Source organism: Callithrix jacchus, chromosome 22, assembly GCF_049354715.1.
Source record: "Callithrix jacchus isolate 240 chromosome 22, calJac240_pri, whole genome shotgun sequence".
Classification (NCBI taxonomy): Eukaryota; Metazoa; Chordata; class Mammalia; order Primates; family Cebidae; genus Callithrix; species Callithrix jacchus.
This window is the reverse complement of record NC_133523.1, coordinates 42,997,576-43,017,689: the sequence shown is the minus strand read 5'-3', so window position 1 is coordinate 43,017,689 and position 20,114 is coordinate 42,997,576. Positions and strand designations below refer to the sequence as shown.

At 51.1% G+C, this 20,114-nt stretch overlaps 1 protein-coding gene across 18 annotated transcripts in view; it reads right to left on the bottom strand.

Moving 5' to 3' along the window:
• Positions 1-2,723: 2,723 nt before the first annotated feature.
• TRPM4 (transient receptor potential cation channel subfamily M member 4) overlaps positions 2,724-20,114 on the bottom strand; it is a 44,635-nt gene continuing 27,244 nt past the window's right edge. For 12 of the 18 annotated variants that reach the window (XM_035285307.3, XM_035285308.3, XM_078359386.1 and 9 more), the window contains 9 exons: positions 17,793-18,215; positions 8,978-9,110; positions 8,626-8,800; positions 7,743-7,920; positions 4,177-4,364; positions 3,757-3,889; positions 3,470-3,542; positions 3,277-3,382; positions 2,724-3,058 (listed from right to left, as the gene is read on the bottom strand). In XM_035285307.3, coding sequence (XP_035141198.3) covers positions 3,054-3,058; positions 3,277-3,382; positions 3,470-3,542; positions 3,757-3,889; positions 4,177-4,364; positions 7,743-7,920; positions 8,626-8,800; positions 8,978-9,110; positions 17,793-18,215 — 1,414 coding nt within the window. In that variant the 3' untranslated portion in view covers positions 2,724-3,053. Of the gene's footprint in view, positions 3,059-3,276; positions 3,383-3,469; positions 3,543-3,675; positions 3,890-4,011; positions 4,365-7,742; positions 7,921-8,625; positions 8,801-8,977; positions 9,111-17,792; positions 18,216-20,114 lie in introns of those variants that run through there. The other 6 variants (XR_013530833.1, XR_013530834.1, XR_008478441.2 and 3 more) reach the window with 5 other exon arrangements.

The following is a 20,114-nucleotide window of genomic DNA, read 5'->3' as shown; positions in this document are numbered from 1 at the left end:
TCTCATCTGCAAAATGGAGACAATAGCAGTGCCTACCTTATATGGTGATCACAGGATTCACTGACTTTGTGCATGTGAAGCACTTAAAACAATGCTGAACACATAGAAAGTACTTGGCCGGGCGCGATGGCTCACACCCGTAATCCCAGCACTTTGAGAGGCTGAGGTGAGTGGATCGCTTGAGCCCTGGAGTTTGAGACCAGCCTATGCAACATGGTAAGACCCCATCTCTACCAAAAATACAAAAAATTAGCCGGGCATGGTGGTGCGAGCCTGTAGTCCCAGCTACTCAGGAGGCTGAGCAGGAGAATTGCTTGAGCCCAGGAGGTGGAGGTTGTACTGAGCTGTGACTGAATCACTACACTTCTGCCTGTGTGACAGAGTTAGGCCTTGTTCAAAGAAAATTAGAAAAAGTGGCTGGGCACAGTGCCTCATGCCTGTAATCCCAGCATTTTGGGAGGCCGACGCCGGCAGATCACCTGAGGTCAGAAGTTCGAGACCAGCTTTGTGGGAAACCCCCCCATATAGGCACCGAGGAAAGAGACCTAAGCAGAACCCTGGCACATTTAGGGCTTGAAGAATATCTCACTTTATAGTGTCACTACTCTGCTATTTCCTTTTATATAATCCTTTATATAATCACATATTAGTTTATAGAAATAGGGCTTGTAGAATCCCTTTATATAATCCTCTCTATATAATCATATAATAGGTGAGAGTATGAGTGCCTAAAGAATATTTCCCTACATATATACCTATAATTACATCTTAGTTCATAATCGGAGGAATGCCTGGAGTGGACACAGTACAGAGCATGAATTAAGGAATAAGCAGGCCTGGCGCGGTGGCTCACCCCTATAATCCCAGCACTTTGGGAGGCCAAGGCGGGTGGATCACGAGGTCAAGAGATCGAGACCATCCTGGTCAACATGGTGAAACCCCATCTCTACTAAAAATACAAAAAATTAGCTGGGCATGGTGGTGCGTGCCTGTAGTCCCAGGTAGTCGGGAGGCTGAGGCAGGAGAATTGCCTGAACCCAGAAGGCGGAGGTTGCGGTGAGCCGAGATCGCGCCATTGCACTCCAGTCTGGGTAACAACAGCGAAACTCCGTCTCAAAAAAAAAGTAGTTTGCCCATAGATAGAAGTATTGCACACTGCACCCTCTTCACTGCGCTCTGCCCACCTTCAAGCCTTGGTGACCTAAGGGGGGTGGACCCCTTACTGCACATGGCCCTTGCCTTCGTGGGAACTGGCCCCTTGTTGCGCACTGTCCACCTCCTGGCCTAGGTGACCTAATCGGGGTGACCCCATGTTTCATTGCTCATGACCCTATCACTATCCTTAAAGATGATTTCACTCACTGCCCTGCCCCCTAACCTATGCACAATAAATACTCACGCTTCTGGACATTCAGGGCCTTGCCTGAATCCGCTCATAGGTGGTGTGGCCCCCTGAGCTCAGCTGGGTTTTCCTTGTACTTCTGTGTCCTGTCTCTTTATTTCTCAGATCCTGCACCTCAGCACAGCATAAGGCTCACCCCATGACCCTGTGGGGCCCTCAGCCCTACAGAAGGGAGGAAGGGAGACAGGAGGAAGGAGAGAAGGAGGGAGGGAGGGAGGAAGGAGTGAGGGAGGGAGGAAGGAAAGAAGGAAGGAAGAAAGGAGCAGGGCAGAGAGGAGGGAGAGCGGAGGGAGAGATGGAGGGAGGGAAGGAGGGAGAAAGGAAGGAGGGAGGGATGAAGGAAGAAGGGAGGGATGAAGGAACGAGGGAGGGAGTGAGGGATGGAGGGAGGAGGGAGGGACGGAGGGAGGAGGGAGTGAGGGATGGAGGGAGGAGGGAGGGAGGGACAGAGGAAGGAAGGAGGGAGGGAGTGAGGGAGGGAGGGAGGAAGGAGGAAGGGAGGGATGGAGGAGGGAGTGAGGGATGGAGGGAGGAAGGAGGGAGGGAGGGAGTGAGGGAGGGAGGGAGGAAGCTGCTGCTGTGCCATCCTCATTAAGGTGATTACCACTTTACTACTACTTGGGCTGGTGAGAACTAACAGCATCTTCCAGAGAAGTCCCGGTCGTGGCACCACACTTGGCAATGTTTCAGAGCTACTCTGCACCCACAGTGACAGATACTTGGCTCTCCTCCAATTGGGAGGAAGGATGTTTTGCGTTTGATTCTTGGATGTGTTGGTTGTTGGTGGCTTTCTTGCTATTTAATAATTGCTGTCAGTTCAGCCTTGTCATTACCAGTTTAGCTTGTTACCAGTTATTTAAACTGCATGTATAATCATGCCTATTTGCCCCACCCCTGCGTGTGCCTGGCCTGCAATTTCCCACCAATTAGACTCTTTAAAGACACGTATGCATTTATCCAAATTTGCGTCCTCCGTTTCCCTATTGCCAAAGCAGATGTACACAACACCCGCCCAGCCCCTCTCCAGGAGATAATTCACTATGATCACTGAGTTCTTTTTCCACTGGAAAGCTGAAACTGGGTGGGAGGGGGTACACATGGGGTCCTGTCCTACAGAAGTGACAGCTGCCAGAACCGTGCAGACAGAAGGTGCTGGGTCTCAGTCAGGCAGAAACACTAAGCCTGAGAGGAAGAAAGGGACTCCAAAATAGCAGCAGCAAACCCACCAAGAACCCCAAACCCACCACCCCAGCTCCAGCCCCCCTCCTGGAAGGGTCTAGTCCCCCACCAGTTCCCCCAAGAATCAAGCCTCCGGACACGATTCCCATCAGATGGCTTTATTTCCCCAGTGTGAGGAATCTGCGAGTGGGGTCTGTGGTCCCCGTTACCCCAAGGACCCTCCAGCCTGTCCCTGGACTACAGCCGGGTCTCCAGGACTTCCTCCTCCCAGGCTTCGGCTGGTTCTGGGAGGAGCTGCATGCTGTGGTTGGTATGGATGACACTCCCAAAGGTGGTCCCGACAGCGGCCCAGATGGGCGCGGGGCTCACCTCAAGTACAAGGCCACCAGGTGCAGGGGCGGAGGCCCAGATGAGCCTTACTCTGGGAGCAAAACCCTAGAGCGGGCTTCTCCTTGAAGTCCGCCAGCAGGGCTCAGTCTAGGGGGAAGACAGAGGAAAGAACAGGTGATTGGCGGGGAAAGGGGGAGAGAAAAACTGGGGGACTGGCAAAAAAAGAAGAAACACGAAGACAGGAGGACAAAATGCCCAAAGGAGACCAAGAGTGACCCAGGGCCACTGGAAAGGCGCCGAGAGAGAAAAACGCAAAAATACAGGAACAGAGGCTGGAGATGCACAGGCTCATCCTACACACTGACCTTTGGGCCCAGGCAGATCGGGGGGTGGCGGCCCTCCTGGGGGCAGCAAGGCAGAGCGGCTCAGGGCCTCGGCCATCCACCCCAGGACGCGGCTACAGTGCTGGACCTGGGGAGCAGGAGGGATGTCAGAGCAGGAGACCGAACCCCTGCCAGACCCCCGCCACAGTCCCCCAGCCAGGCCCCAAGCCCTAACCTCCCGCTCCAGCACTTTCAGGCGCTGTTCGTACTCGCGGATGTGTCCCAGCTGTTTCAGCGCATTGTCCACCCTGCGAAGGGAAGGCCTCTTATTGGGGGCACCCGCAGCCCACCCACGCCCGAAGCTCCGCCTGCTTCCCGGCCTCTTTCCTCCGTCCCAGCGCCCTGCCCCCAGGCTCCACCCTCTTCCCGGCTCCGTGTAAACCCCACCTCTTTTCTCCGCTCGGCGAACGTCGGGATCCCCCAAGGCCAGAAGCCCCGCCCCCGACCAGGCCCACCCCTCACTTCTGCGACGTGCGCTTCAGACGCTCGGAGTCGCTGTCCCGCTTGTCCCGAGCGCGTGCCAGCAGGAAGTTCTCCTTTTGCACCGATTCCCAAGTCAGCAGCTTCCGCTCGGCTTCCTTAGAAAGAGGGACTCCTGCAGGGGCGGACAGAGTTAGAGAGCTCAGGCCACGCCCCTTCCCAAGCCCAGCCACCCCATCAGAGCACCCTCTCCCACACCCGTCCCCAGGTGTTTCGAGAACAGGCCCCGCTCCTCACCCGTAAGCCCAACCCTCAGTACTTAAGCACCGACCCGTGCTGCTTAACCCCGCCCCTCACTCTTAGGCCACGCCCACTAGTCATTAGGGGCATGCCCCCATCCCCTCGCCTTCCAGGCTCCCGGTCTCTTGTATTTTTCCTTTTTAAGCCAAGCTCTGTTCTCACGGAAATCCCCGATGACCGCCTGGGTGCTCCGGGAGCTCCGGCACAATTTCCTGAGCAGGAGGCGCGAGTGGGAGATGATGATAAGGGGCGGGGCCAGCGCGGGCCGAGAGTGGAATTCCCGGATGAGGCGGTAGCGTTGCGACTTCCAGTAGAGGTCGCTGTTGCCCTGTACTTTGCCGAACGTGTAGCTGCAGAGGCGAGAGGTCAAAGTCAAAGGTCACTTCAGGTCAGAGCCCTGCCCCCGGAGGGGTGGGGGGCAAGGTTGGATGCCAGGTAATAATTGTTCAAAGTCCATCGCAGCGGACAAAAGTCAAGATCACTAAAGTCACAGGTTACAGGATGCGATCAGAAGTCAGGTTAGGGCAGGGCACTGTGGCTCACGCCTGTAATCCTAGTACTTTGGGAGACTGAGGTGGGTGGATTACCTGAGGTCAAGAGTTCTAGACCAGCCTGGCCAAGATGGTGAAACCCCATCTCTACTAAAAATACATAAAATTAGCCGGGTGTGCTGGCACGCGCCTATAGTCCCAGCTGCTTGGGAGGCTGAGGCAGGAGAATCGCTTGAACCTGGGAGGCGGAAGCTGCAGTGAGCCGAGATTGCGCCACTACACTCCAGCCTGGTGACAGAGGGAGACTCCATCATAAATAAATAAATAAATAAAATTTAAAAATAAAATCACCCAGGTGTGGTGACACGTAAGTGTAGTCCCAGCTACTTAGGAGGCTTAGGCGGGAGGATCACTTCAGCCCAGGAGCTTGAGGCTGCATATGTGAAGTTATGTCTCATTTCTGGTGTTTTGGTAGACACAGCAGCCTCGCTATGTTGCCCATGCTGGTCTCAATGTCTTGGGCTCAAGCAATCCTCCCACCTCAGCCCCCTAAAGTGCTGGGATTACAGGTATGAGCCACTACGCCCAGCTGGATGACTATAATTTTTACAAAAGAGCCGGGCGCGGTGGCTCATGCCTGTAATCCCAGCACTTTGGGAGGCCGAGGCGGGTGGATCACGAGGTCAAGAGATTGAGACCATCCTGGTCAACATGGTGAAACCCCGTCTCTACTAAAAATACAAAAAACTTAGCTGGGCACGGTGGTGCATGCCTGTAATCCCAGCTACTCAGGAGGCTGAAGCAGGAGAATTGCCTGAATCCAGGAGGCGGAGGTTGCAGTGAGCCGAGATCCTGCTATTGCACTCCAGCCTGGGTAACAGGAGCAAAACTGTGTCTCAGAAAAAAAAAAAAATAATAATTTTTACAAAAGAAAAATAACAAGTGTTGGCTAGGATGTGGAGAAGTTAGAACCCTCATACGCTGCTGGTGAGAACAGAAAATGGTGCAGCTGCTGTGGAAATGTTTGGTGGTTTCTCAAAAAGCTAAACATAAATTTACCATATGACCTAGGAATTTCACTTTGATACACAACCAAAGAAAATAAAAACCACCGTTCAAATAGATACTTCCATGCCAGCGCTACAACCAACATTAGTCACGACAGCCAAGGCAGAAACAACGCAAGTGTCCATCGACAGATGAATGGCTAAACCAAATGCGGTCTTTTCTTTTTAAGATGGAGTCTCGCTCTGTCGCCCAGGCTGGAGTGCAGTGGCACGATCTTGGCTCACTGCAGCCTCCGCTTCTGGGTTCAAGCGATTCTCATGCCTCAGCCTCCTGTCGTACCTGGGATTACAGGCACGAGCCCAGCTAACTTTCTAGTAGAGATGGGAACTTACCATGTTGGCCAGGCTGGTCTCGAACTCCTGACCTCAGGTGATCCACCCACCTTAGCCTGCCAAGGTGCTGGGATTACAGGCGTGAGCCACCACGCCGGGTCCAAATGTGGTCTCTTCATACAATGGAATGTTACTCACTCATAAAAGGGAATGAATGAAGTTCTGATGCATGCTCCAACATGGATGAGCCTTGAAAATATGCTCAGTAAAATCAGCCAGACACAAAAAGACAAATATTGCCTAACTCTACGTACATGAAACATCTAGACAAATCCATGGAGACCGAAAATACATTAGAGGTTACCAAGACCTGTGGGGAGGGGAATTGGGGAGTTCTTGTTTCATGGGCATGCACTTTCTGTTCTGGGTGACAGAACGTTCTGGAAATAGGTAGTGGTGATGGTTGCAGAGCACTGTAAATATAATTAATGTCACTGACTTGTATACCTAAAAATGGGCCGGGTGCAGTGGCTCATGCTTATAATCCCAGCACTTCAGGAGGCTGAGGCGGGTGGATCACCTGAGGTCAAGAGTTCGAGACCAGCCTGACCAACATGGCGAAACCCCATCTCTACTAAAAATACAAAAATGAACTGGGCATGGTGGTGCACGCCTGTAATCCCAGCTACTCAGGAGGCTGAGGCAGAAGAATCCCTTGAACCTGGGAGGCGGAGATTGTAGCAGGCCAAGACCGTACCACTAGACTCCTCCAGCCTGGGTGACAAAGCGAGACTGTCTAAAAAAGAAGAAGAAAAAAAAGTAAAAATGGCAAATTGTATATAATTTTACCACAATAAAAACAAAGTTGGCTGGACGCAGTGGCTCACGCCTATAATCCCAACAATTTTGGAGGCTTGAGGTCAAAAGTTCGAGGCCAACATGGAGAAACCCTGTCTCTACTAAAAATTCAAAATTTTAGCTGGCTGTGGTGGCATGCACCTGTAGTCCCAGCTCCTTGGGAGGCTGAGGCACAAGAATCCCTTGTACTGGGAAGGGGAAGGGAGAAGCGAAGGTTGCCGTGAGCCGAGATCGTGCCACTGCACTCTAGCCTGGGCAACAGATTATCCCAGCAATTTGAGAGGCTAAGGAGGGAGGATCATTTGAGTCCAGGAGTCTGAGACCAGCCTGGACAACATAGTGAGACCCTCTCTTGAAAAAAAAAAAAATTTAATTAATCAGGCATAGTGGCCCGGCTAATTTTAAGTAGTCCCAGCTACGGAGGCAGGAGGATTGCCTGAACCCAGGAGGTCGAGGCTGCAGTAAGCTATGATCACACCACCACATTCTAGCCTTGGTGACAGAGTGAGACCTTGTCTCAAAACAATAAAAATAAGAAAGTTTGGGCCAGGCGGGGTGGCTCACGCCTATAATCCCAGCACTTTGGGAGGCCGAGGCGGGTGGATCACGAGGTCAAGAGATCGAGACCATCCTGGTCAACAAGGTGAAACCCCGTCTCTACTAAAAATATAAAAATTAGCTGGGCATGGTGGTGCACGCCTGTAGTCCCAGCTACTCAGAAGGCTGAGGCAGGAGAATTGCTTGAACCCAGAAGGCGGAGGTTGTGATAAGCCGAGATCGTGCCATTGCACTGCAGTCTGGGTAACAACAGCAAAACTCCGTCTCACAAAAAAAGAAAGTTCAATCTGGATTCAGGGAGAGAATCAGTCCAAAATCCAAGTCAAGAGCAGGGTCTGGTTGAATTTGGGGAGAAGGCAGCATTAGATTTGATCAGAGATCAGGAACTAAAGACAGAAATTGATTAGACAGGGTTTGAGAGTCATGAGAGGGTCACGGGTCATGCTGGGTGGGGTCGGATCGGAGAGCCGTCAGGCCTCACCTGAACATGGCGATGAGCAGGTTGACCAGCAGGATGTTGGCCACAAGCAGGAAGATGACGAGGAGCAGCACCACCAGCCAGTTGGCATACTGGGAGACGCAGGTGCCCGCCTGGGTCCCGGAAGGGTGCGCCCAGAAGCCGGGCTCTGATGAGCAGTTGCTGTGCTCCATGAGGGCCACTGTGAAGGGAGACACTCAGAGATGGGGCAAAGGGGACAGAGATCTAACAAAGACAGAAAGACAGCCAGGCCCAGTGGCTCACGCCTATAATCCCACTTTGGGAAGTGAAGGCAGGCAGATCACCTGAGGTCAGGAGTTTGAGACGAGCCTGGCCAACATGATGAAACCCCGTCTCTACTAAAAGTACAAAAATGTTAGCTGGGCATGGTAACGGGTGCCTGTAATACCAGCTTCTCAGGAGGCTGAGGCAGGAGAATTGCTTGAACCTGGGAGGTGGAAGTTGCAGTGAGCAGAGATCACGACATTGCATTTCAGCCTGGGCAACAAGAGTAAAAATCCATCTCAAACCAGAAAGAAAGAAGGAAGGAGAGAAGGAAGGAAGGAAAAGAAAAAAGAAAAGAAGGAAGGAAGGAAAGAAAGGGAAAGGAAAGAAGGAAGGAAGGAAGGAAGGAAGGAAGGAAGGAAGGAAGGAAGGAAGGAAGGAAGGAAGGAAGGAAGGAAGGAAGGAGATGACAAAAGCCGTGTGGGCAGAGACCCAGAGATATGATGGCGGGGGAATGTGGGGTGTCACTCAGAGATCCAGAGAAAGAGGGAGACAGAGACTTAGACAAAGACATTTTCTTAGAGACAGGGGTACAGAGACCCAGGGAGCGGGGACAGAGAGGCTCAGAGGGAGTCTGTCAGGCCCTGTCATCTCTTCTTACCGTCCATGTCTTCCTGGGGGATCTGCCCGAAGATCTGCAGGTAGGGACGGTAGAAGACACGGCGCAGGATACTTGGGAGGTCACTGTCCTGGGGCCTTAGGAGCCCCTCCGTGGCCACGCCATAGGCCACTAACCACACGCCGAGGAAGAAGAGAAAGAAGAACACATCCTTCACCTGCGGGGAGATGCAGCTGAGTCCGGCCCCACCATTCCCTACTCTGGTCCCACCCCTACATCCCAAAGCCACGCCCCCTGCTCCCCAAAGTCCCGCCCTTTCTCCACAGACCCCTCCTTCCCTGGCCCCACCCCTTTCCCTCTGGCCCCGCCCACTTCAGCCCCGCCCCTCGCTCACCATCTTGTTCACGATGACGATCTTGGGCCCCAGCTGTTTGTTGACTGTGAAGATGTGCAGCAGCCGCAGCGTGAAAACCATGAAGTCGAGGCAGAAGACAGCGCGGCCCAGGTCGTACAAACCTGGGGTCAGCCTGCGGTGTGGGGAGATGCCGCAAGGGTCACTCAAATGTCACAAGATGCCAAGGAAAATTGAGTCTCCCCAATGCCATGCTTCAGATAAAGCTGCAGCCTCCACTGGGCAGGACCAGGACCCTAGACACCCGAGGTTTACTCAAAAATGAAAGAAAGAAAGAGGGAGTGGGGTGGGCAGAGACCCAGAGAGATGATGGCAGAGGATGTGGGGTGTCACTCAGAGATTCAGAGAAAGAGGGAGACAAAGACTCAGAGAGACAGGCATTTTCTTAGAGACAGGGGTACAGAGTCTCAGGGAGCGGGTACAGAGTCTCAGGGAGCGGGGACAGAGACTCAGTCCCTGCATGGACTCAGTGCTGGTCCACGCAGGGCACTGGGACCTATTTTTTAAATGGCTGCACAGCCAGGCACGGGGGCTCACACCTGTAATCCCAGCACTTTGGTAGGCCGAGGTGGACAGATCACGAGGTCAAGAGATCAAGACCATCCTGGCCAACATGGTGAAACCCCATCTCTACTAAAAATACAAAAATGAGCTGAGTGTGGTGGCACGTGCTTGGAGTCCCAGCTACTTGGGAAGCTGAGGCAACAGAATCGCTTGAACTCGGGAGGAGGAGGTTGCAGTGAGCCAAGATCATGACACTGCACTGCAGCCTGGTGACAGAGTGAGACTCTGTCTCAAAAAAAAAAAAAAAAAAAAAAAGCGAAAGTGAAAAGACAAGCCACAAACTTCGAGAAGAGATGAAGATACTAACATTAACAAAAGTACCAGGGGTTAGGATCCAGAGTATAAGGAGAACAGTGATATATGTGTGTGTGTGTGTGTGTATTATGTAATCAATGAACCCCAATTTTAAAAATTAGGGTGCAAAAAAGACAACTGATACAAGTACAGGTGGCCTTTAAGCTTAGGAAAAGATGTCCTGCCTACCTGGAAGTCAAGAGTGCAGAAATTAACATAAGGAGAGGTCATGTTTACCCATTAAATTGACCAATTTGTTTTCAGTTCAATTGAAAGCTACGTTTTAGAGTGAAAGTATCAGGCATTGTCGAGCATGTCCTCTAGGGGGCACTCTCTCGCCCTGATGGCAGGCGTGGAAACGGGTGAAGCTACTTAGCAGGAAATCTTATCATGTCAAGAACATATGCACCCTTTGACCGAGGAACTTTACAACTGGGATGTAAACTTTTATTATTCTGGAATAATAATAATATAAACAGGGCTGGACACGGCGGCTCAACCCTGTAATCTCAGCACTTTGGGAAGCCAAGGAGAAGGTATTGCTTGAGCCCAGGAAATTGAGATCAGCCTGGGCAACACAGTGAGACCCCATCTCTATTTAAAACAAGAAAAGAAGAAAGACTACAGCAAGGCAATTTGATTTAAAAAAAGAAGAAGAACAAGAACAAGAAGAAGAAAGACAGAAAGAACCTAAGTGTCCATCTAGAGGGAATGGGCAAAATAAAGGATGATTCATCCATTCGATTCTGATGATTAGACATTTCTCCCTTGTAAGCTGAGATCTCTCCATTTTTCTCATGTAATACTGCTTCCTTCACCTTGAAAGTGTGGGTAACCCCCCATATAAGCACCGAGGAATGAGAGCTGAGCAGAACCCTGGCACAGTTAGGGCTTGAGGAATATCTCACTTTATAGTGTCACTACTCAGCTATTTCCTTTTATATAATCCTTTACATAATCATATAATAGTTTATAGAAATAGGGCTTGACGAATCCCTTTATATAATCCTCTCTATATAATCATATAATAGTTAACAGTATGAGTGCCTAAAGAATATTTCCCTACATATATACCTATAATTATATCTTAGTTCATAATTGGAGGAATGCCTAGAGTGGACACAGTACAGACCATGAATTAAGGAATAAGCAGCTTATAATTGGAGGAATGCCTAGAGCAGACACAGTGCAGAGCATGATTTAAGGGACAAACAGTTATGCCAGGACAAGAATCCATGGCCCAGGCGGCAGCGTTCAGTATCGTAAAGATACCCGCTGTATGGCAGGCTTGGGGCGAGAGCCACTCCTCCTGATAAAGGAGTTGTAGGACCTTGCTCCAGTTCTTGTGGAAGGCTGCCCTCAGAACGGCAATCCACCTTGGTGACTGTGAACTTACCAGCTCTTGCTACTGTGCTGCTTGAAAAGCATCTTCCCATAGAACCCGCTGGAAGCTGCCAGAAGGTGGTGGTAACCTTGACAGTTCTGTCACTGCTATGTGACTTAAAGCATCCTCCTATAAATCTTCTTAGAAGTAGTTTAACCATAGATAGAAGTATTGCACACTGCACACAGCCCACCTTCAAACCTCGGTGACCTAATGGGGGTGGACCCCTTACTGAGCATGGCCCTTGCCTTCATGGGAATGGGCCCCTTGCTGTGCACTGTCCACCTCCTGGCCTAGGTGACCTAATGGGGGTGGACCCCATGTTTTATTGCTCACAACCCAATCACTATCCTTAAAGATGATTTCACTCACTGCCCTGCCCCCTAACCTATGCACAATGAATACTCACGCTTCTGGACATTCAGGGCCTCGTCTGACTACACTCACAGATGGCGTGGCCCCCCCGAGCCCAGCTGTGTTTTCTTGTACTTCTGTGCCCTATCTTTTTATTTCTCGGATCCCGCACCTCAGCACAGCATAAGGCTCACCCCACGACCCTGTGGGGCCCTCAGTCCTACATCTGGCTCCCAACGTGCCCTACAGAAAGTGCTGGGCTTGATAAACTGTCCAAAATATCGCTGGTGATCCTAGAGCATGGTAGCAAATGGCCTTAGCTGTTTCATCTCAAAAGTCACTTTATACAAAATACGACAGAGGATAAATGGAAGTATTAGTGTTCTGTAAAACTCTCCTATCTTCCTTCCTGCTTAAAGAAATTATTTATGTTGAATCACTTTGTAACACAGCTTAGAGGAAGGCTGGGCTTCCTCTAAGGTTGTTGGCTGGGTGCTGGTGGCCCACACCTGTAATCCCAGCATTTTCCGAGGCTAAGGTAGGTGGATCACTTGAGGCCAGGAGTTTGACATCAACCTAGTCAAGAGGGCAAAACCCCATCTTTACCCAAAAAAAAAAAAAAAAATTAGTTGAGTGTAGTGGTGCACGCCTGTAATCCCAGCTACTCAGGAGGCTGAGGCAGGAGAATCGCTTGAACCCAGGAGGTGGAGGTTGCAGTGAGCCAAGATCATCCCATTGTACTCCAGCCTGGGCAACACAGCAAAACTCTGTCTCAAGAAAAAAAGAAAGAAAGAGAACAAAAACAGACAAAGAAAACCAGTCACCAGGTTGTGTCCACAAAGCTTTCTGTTGGCTCTCCTCAAAAGGAGGAGTGTCCTAGCAGCCAGGAGGGAGGGAGGGAGTGGGGAGAGGGAAAGAGAGAAGGAAAAAGAAAGGAAGGAAGGGAGGGAGGGAGGAGACCCCATCAGCAGAGAACTGGAAGCAGAGCAGCAATTATCTGATCAGAACTTTACATTAGCCTGGGAAACATGGCAGCCTCTATCTCTACAAAAAATACAAAAATTAGCCAGCTGTGGTGCCCTGTGCCTGTAGTCCCAGCTACTCTGGAGGCTGAGGTGAGAGGATCGCTTGAGCCCAGGAGGAAGAGCGTGCAGTGAGCCAAGATCACACCGCTGCACTCCAGCCTGGGCAACAAGCTGAGAACCTGTCTCCAAAAATAAAAACTAAAATTAAATTTTAAAAACTTTTTATATTACCTTTTCTTTTTTTTTAAGAGACAGAGTCTTGCCATCACCCGGGCTTGAGTATAGTGGCACAATCATAGTTCACTGCAGCCTCAAACTCCTCCTGGGCTCCAGCCTCAGCTTTCTAGGTACCTGGGACTACAAGGCGTATCACTGTGCCTGGCTCATTTTTTTAATTTTTTTTCTTTTTTTTGAGACAGAGTTTTGCTCTTGTTGCCCAGGCTACAGTGCAATGGTGCAATCTCAGCTCACTGAAACCTCTGCCTCCAGGGTTCAAGTGATTGATTCTCGTGCCTCAGCCTGAGTAGCTGGGATTACAGGCATGTGCCACCATGCCCTGCTAATTTTGTATTTTTATTAGAGATGGGGTTTCTCCATGTTGGTCAGGCTGGTCTCGAACTCCCTACCTCTGGTGATCCACCCACCTCAGCCTCTTGAAGTGCTGTGATTACAGATGTGAGTCATCGAGCCTGGCCCACTTTTTAAATTTTTGGTAGAGACAGGGTCTTGTTATGTTGCCCAGGCTGATCTCAAACTCCTGGCCTCAAGCAACCCTCCCTCCTCAGCCTTGCAAATTGCTGGGATTGCAGGCGTGAGCCACAGCACTTGCCCTCATATTATCTGGAGTAGAAAATGAAAGAGATGTTGTTGAGAAATTCTTAGGCTGATTTCCTTCTCCTGAAGCTCAGAATTTTTGTTTCACTGCCTTAGGAAAACACCACATTCCTTAAATTCTGTCAAGAAGTGTGTCTCATCTGATCTGTAGTCAAGGACGGCTAAAATTCTTTCTTCTGGAATCTGATGTGGCGTTTTCAAAAAATAAAGTACATTTGCAAATACCGTATTGACATAGAAAGAATCTTGGGACACATTGCAGAGAAAAAGAAAAAGGGTTTTTGAGGCTGACGTGGGAGGACTGCTTGAGCCCAGAAGTTCAAGAACAGCCTGGGCAACCTCGTGAGACCTTGTCTTTTAAAAAAAGAAAAAGAAGGCTGGGCACAATGGCTCATGCCAGTAGTCCCAGCACTTTGGGAGGCCGAGGCAGGCGGATTGCAAGGTCAGGAGTTGGAGACAAGCCTGGGCAACACGGTGAAACTCCACCTCTACTAAAATACAAAAAGTCAGCTGGATGTGGTGGCAGATGCCTGTAATCCCAGTTGCTCAGGTAGGCAGAGGTTGCAATGAGTTGAGATCGTGCCACTGCACTCCTGCCTGGGTAACAGAGTGGACTCCGTCTCCAAAAAAGAGAAAGAAAAAGTTACCAGAAGATACATAAATATCATGTAATTGGTATAAAGAGAATTATGTGTACTTGTCCATGTAAATGAATAGAAAAAGAACAGACAGGATGTGCACCAAACTACTGATGGTGGAAACCACTGAGAACAGCAGGATGCTTGCAACAGTGGCAGGAAATCTTTGATTTATACTCTGTGTCCTTCATTCATTTCCTCTAGTTCAGTGGGACCACATTTCTGCATTTTTTTTGTAATAGCTGATACTGAAAAGATGTTGCCGGGTGCAGTGGCTTACACCTGTAATGCCAACACTTTGGGAGGCTGAGGCAGGAGGATCCCTTGAGGCTAGGAGTGTGATACCAGCTGGGGCACATAGTGAGATCTTGAGATCCTGTGTCTACCAAAAAATAAAAATTAAAATTAAGCAGATGTGGTGGTGCGTGCCTGTAGTCCCAGCTACTGGGGAGGCTGAGTTAAGAGAATGGCTTCAGCCAGGGAGGTTGAGGCTACAGTGAGCTGTGATCATGCCACTGCACTCCAGCCTGGGCAACAGAGCAAGACATGTCTCCATAAAAATATCAAATTAAATTTTAAAATGTTATAGCCTGGGTAACACGGTGAAACTCCATCTCTACCAAAAAAAAAATATATCAAAAAAAAATTAGCTGGACACGTGGCAGGTGCCTGTAGTCCTAACTATTCAACAGGCTGAGGCAAGAGGATGTCTTGGGTGAGGCTTCAATGACCCGTGATCTCTGTACAGATAACCCCTCGTAAAGAAATGCCTGTGGCAGAGATAACCCCTCATAAAGATGCTTATCCAACTTCCGCAGTGGCCAGAGTTTCCCAAACCCTCTAAACCAGCTGCACGTGTTTTACAAAAAGGGCTTACAGCTTTCTGAGCTGGGCACAGTGGCTCACACCTATAATCCTAACACTTTAGGGAAATCGAGGTGGGAGGACTATTTGAGGCCAGGAGTGTAAGACCAATCTGACCAATCTAGTGAGACCTGGTGTCTATCTTCAAAAAACAAATTCAGAGGCCAGGCACGGTGGCTCATGCCTGTAATCCCAGCACTTTGGGAGGCCGAGGCAGGTGGATCACGAGGTCAAGAGATCGAGACCATCCTGGTCAACAAGGTGAAACCCCGTCTCTACTAAAAATACAAAAATTAGCTGGGCATGGTGGCGCGTGCCTGTAATCCCAGCTACTCGGGAGGCTGAGGCAGGAGAATTGCTTGAACCCATGAGGCAGAGGTTGTGGTGAGCCGAGATCGCGCCATTGCACTCCAGCCTGGGTAACAAGAGCGAAACTCCGTCTCAAAAAAAAAGAAAAAAAAAATTAGAATGAATATTTTCTGGAGGGTGGGCTGAGGGATCCACCTTGAGACAGGACTTCTGTTCATAAATCCTCATTAAATATTTATTTCTGAGAAGCTGGATTTGTCAGCCTCTTTCAGCTCCCTTTGGCTGTCAAAGGTAGGTTCGCACAGACCTCATCCAAGAACACAGGGCACCACCAGACAGGGACCCAGGGTGGAAGGAGGGTAAGAAAGGCTTCCAAAGGCAGGGGCAGCAGATGACGTCGCAGGAAGGGTCAGACTTGGCTTGGCAGAAGAGAGAAGGGAAGAGTTTTGGGAATGGGAACAGCATGTGCCAAGACCCAAAGACAAGGCGATTTGTTCCCAAGGACATTCTGACCTACGCCTTCCCCTCCCTTCGGGAACTAAAGACATGGTCTGGAAACTGGGGAGGAAATTAACTAACACCACGTGGCCCAGTCCCCGCAACAGAAAACAGTTGAGGAAAATTCCTCACAATTGGTTTTTTGTGTAGACTTAGCTAAGAAATAAACAGAAACAGCCAAGGGTTTCATGACTTAAAAGTTGACAGATTTGGGAGGCAGAGAGGGGTGGATCACCTGAGGTCAGGAGTTGGAAAACCAGCCTGGCCAACATGGTGAAACCTCGTCTCTACTAAAAATACAAAAACATTAGCCAGGTGCAGTGGCAGGTGTCTGAAATCCCACCTGTAATTCCAACATAGCAAGGCAGCTACTCAGGAGGCTGAGGCAGGAGAATCGCTTGAACCCAGGAGGTGGAGGTTGGAGTGAGACGAGATCGAGCCACTGCACTCCAGCCTGGGCCACAGAGCAAGACTCTGTCTCAAAAAAACAAAAGTGTTGGCAGAGCATTCCAGCCTCCCTGATGAAATTTGAAGCTATGAAATCTGACCCAGGAAAACTGGACACGAAAGAGCTAACAGGCACCAAGGGCGATTGACAGACACAGACCCTAGACTTTGGCAAAATTCAGTACGAACCAAAACATCAATGAGGAATCAAATGTGTTCTAAAACTTAACCCCAATAACAATTAACTAAGTTGAAACAATTTCATAAAGTAAAACCGAAAATAACTGAAATGACTTTAACTGCCCTGAATATAAAATCAATCAGGGGCCAGGCGCAGTTGCTCATGCTGGTCATTCGAGCACACTGGGAGGTCAATGTGGGAGGCCAGGAGTTCAAGACCAGCCTGGGCAACATAGCAAGACTCCGTCACGACCAAAGAAAAAGAAAGCTGGGCCCAGTGGCTCACGCCTGTAATCCTAGCACCTTGGGAGGCCGAGGCGGGCGGATCACCTGAGGTTAGGTGTTTGAGGCCAGCATGGCCAACATGGTGAAACCCCAACTCTACTAATTAGCCAGTCATGGTGGTGCACGCCTGTAATCCCAGCTACTTGGAGGGCTGAAATATGAGAATTTCTTCAACCCAGGAGGCAGAGGTTGCAGTGAGCCAAGGTCACACCACTGCACTCCAGCCTGGGAAACAGAGCAAGACTCCATCAAAAAAAAGAAAGAAAGAAGGAAGGAAGAGAGAGAGGAAGGAAGGAAGGAAGGAAGGAAGGAAGGAAGGAAGGAAGGAAGGAAGGAAGGAAGGAAAGAAAGAAGAAAGGAAAGGGAAAGGGAAAGGGAAAGGGAAGGAAAGGAAAGATAAGAAAGAAGACAGACCTGTAATCCCAGTACTTTGAAAGACCGAGGTGGGCGAATCATGAGATCAGGAGTTTGAGACCAGCCTGGCCAACATAGTGAAACCCCGTCTCTACTAAAAATACAAAAAAAATTAGCTAGGTGGAGTGGCAGGTGCCTGTAATCTTAGCTACAAGGGAGGCTGAGGCAGGAGAATCGCTTGAACCCGGGAGGCAGAGGTTGCAGTGAGCCGAGATCACGCAGCTGCACTCCAGCCTGGGGGGCAGAGTCTCAAGACTCCATCTAAAAAAACAAACAAAAAAAAGAAAGAAAGAAAGAAAGAAAGTTGGGAGAAGGAGGGCAAGGCCTGAGACATACAAGCTGTGTGGATGAAGAGGAGGGAGGAGGTAAGGTAAGGCCTCCCAGAAATATCTGGTAACTTTCACACCTAGCAATAAACAGCAGAGGCTGAGTGAGTGGCGGACAGTGGGGCTTTCTCTAGAATCCTGCCGTCCCTAGAGCCAGATCTCCAGGTGCCAGCCAATTACCCCGGGGCAGTCGTCACGCCCAACTTTCCTAAGGAGTTCTGTTTTTCTCCAGTCAGCCAGGTTGGCTTGACCTGCTGCCCGGCTTCGGGAAACCCAGAAGTGGAGACCCCGGAGGGGAGACCACAGAGTGGAGACCCCGGAGTGGGCAGGGAGGATGAGAGGTGGCCAGGGACGGGGGTTCCAGGACCCCGGGGCACTCACCGGCAGCCTACGCCCAGGAGGAAGCAGGTGAGGGCCACTAGGTCGCACTGGTTCCAGCTGTCGGCGAGGTAGAGCTGCAGGCGCTGGCGCAGCGAGGCATGACCAGGCCCGGGGCCCCCACTGGCCAGGCTGCCCCAGCCCCCGCTCAGGCCCTGGCGCAGCTCCTCGCACAGCAGCGTGAAAGCCCAGAAGTAGAGCAGCAGCTCCAGGCCGCCGGGCGGCGAGGGCTGGAAGTCCACGAGCAGCACCCGCGCAAACAGCAGCAGGAACAGCAGGTAGCTGACCACGTTGCCCATGAAGACCGTCACCGGAGCGCACCAGAATTGCACCCAGCGGCGCAGGAACCCGTGCCCCACGCAGCAGCCCCGGCGGCCCGGCTGGCGTGCGACCCCCAGTGACGTCCTCTCCGCGGGGTCCTCCAGCCTGTGGGGGAGAGAAGAGAAGGGAGGAGGCCTCACTCTGACCCCTGAGTCCTGATCTCCACCATGATGTAGACTTCTGGCCGGCCACATCTGACCCTGCCTGATGCGAAACCCAAAACTCGTCTGCCCAGCTCCCCCTTCTTGGCTTTGTTTCCTTTTGTTTTTAAGATGGAGTCTCGCTCTGTCACTAGGCTGGAGGGAGCTCTCCACCTCCTGGGTTCAAGTGACTCTCCTGCCTCAGCCTGCCAAGTAGCTGGGACTACAGGTGCGCTCGGCTAATTTTTGTATTTTTAGTAGAGACGGGGTTTCACCGTATTGACCAGGCTGGTCACTGACTCCCGACCTCAGGTGATCTGCCCGCCTCGACCTCCCAAAATGCTGCGATTACAGGCCCACTTCTCAGCTTTTTCCCTTGTATCTAAACTCTGACTTATGAGATCTCCCGTCAAGAGGGGGACAGATCGCTTGAGCTGAGGAGTTGGACTTAGCAAGACCCAGACTTTAAAAAAAAAAATTTTTTTTTAATTAGCCAGGTCCGGTGGCACATGCTTGTGGTCCTAGCTAGTTGGGAGGCTGAGGGGGGAGGGTCACTTGAGCACAGAAGGTCATGGCTGTAAGAAGCCACGGTCACAGCACTGCAGCCCAGGATGGGGACAGAGTGAGATCCGGTCACACCACTGCAGCCCAGGATGGGGACAGAGTGAGATCCGGTCACAGCACTGCAGCCCAGGATGGGGACAGAGTGAGATCCGGTCACAGCACTGCAGCCCAGGATAGGGACAGAGTGAGATCCGGTCACAGCACTGCAGTCCAGGATAGGGACAGAGTGAGATCCGGTCACAGCACTGCAGCCCAGGATGGGGACAGAGTGAGATCCGGTCACAGCACTGCAGCCCAGGATGGGGACAGAGTGAGATCCGGTCACAGCACTGCAGCCCAGGATGGGGACAGAGTGAGATCCGGTCACAGCACTGCAGCCCAGGATGGGGACAGAGTGAGATCCGGTCACAGCACTGCAGCCCAGGATGGGCACAGAGTGAGATCCGGTCACAGCACTGCAGCCCAGGATGGGGACAGAGTGAGATCCGGTCACAGCACTGCAGCCCAGGATGGGGACAGAGTGAGATCCGGTCACACCACTGCAGCCCAGGATGGGGACAGAGTGAGATCCGGTCACACCACTGCAGCCCAGGATGGGGACAGAGTGAGATCCGGTCACAACACTGCAGTCCAGGATGGGCACAGAGTGAGATCCGGTCACACCACTGCAGCCCAGGATGGGCACAGAGTGAGATCCGGTCACACCACTGCAGCCCAGGATGGGGACAGAGTGAGATCCGGTCATACCACTGCAGCCCAGGATGGGCACAGAGTGAGATCCGGTCACAGCACTGCAGCCCAGGATGGGCACAGAGTGAGATCCGGTCACAGCACTGCAGTCCAGGATGGGCACAGAGTGAGATCCGGTCACACCACTGCAGCCCAGGATGGACACAGAGTGAGATCCGGTCACAGCACCGCAGCCCAGAATGGGGACAGAGTGAGATTCGGTCTCAAACAAAAGGCCGGCACAGTGGCTCACACGGTAATCCCAGCACTCTGGGAGGCCGGAGTAGGTGGATCACCTGAGGCCAGCAGTTCGAGAACTGCCTGGCCAACGTGGCAAAATCCCATCTCTACTAAAAGTACAAAAACTAGTGAGTGTGGTGGCAGATGCCTGTAATCCCAGCTACTCAGGAGACTGAGGCAGAAGAACTGCTTGAACCCAGGAGGTGGAGGTTGCACTGAGCCGAAATCACGCCACTGCACTCCAGCCTGGGCAACAAGAGTGAGACTTCATCTCAAAAAAAAAAAAAGTTTGATAAATATTCTATTTCATTTGCTTAGGCCTGAATTTTAA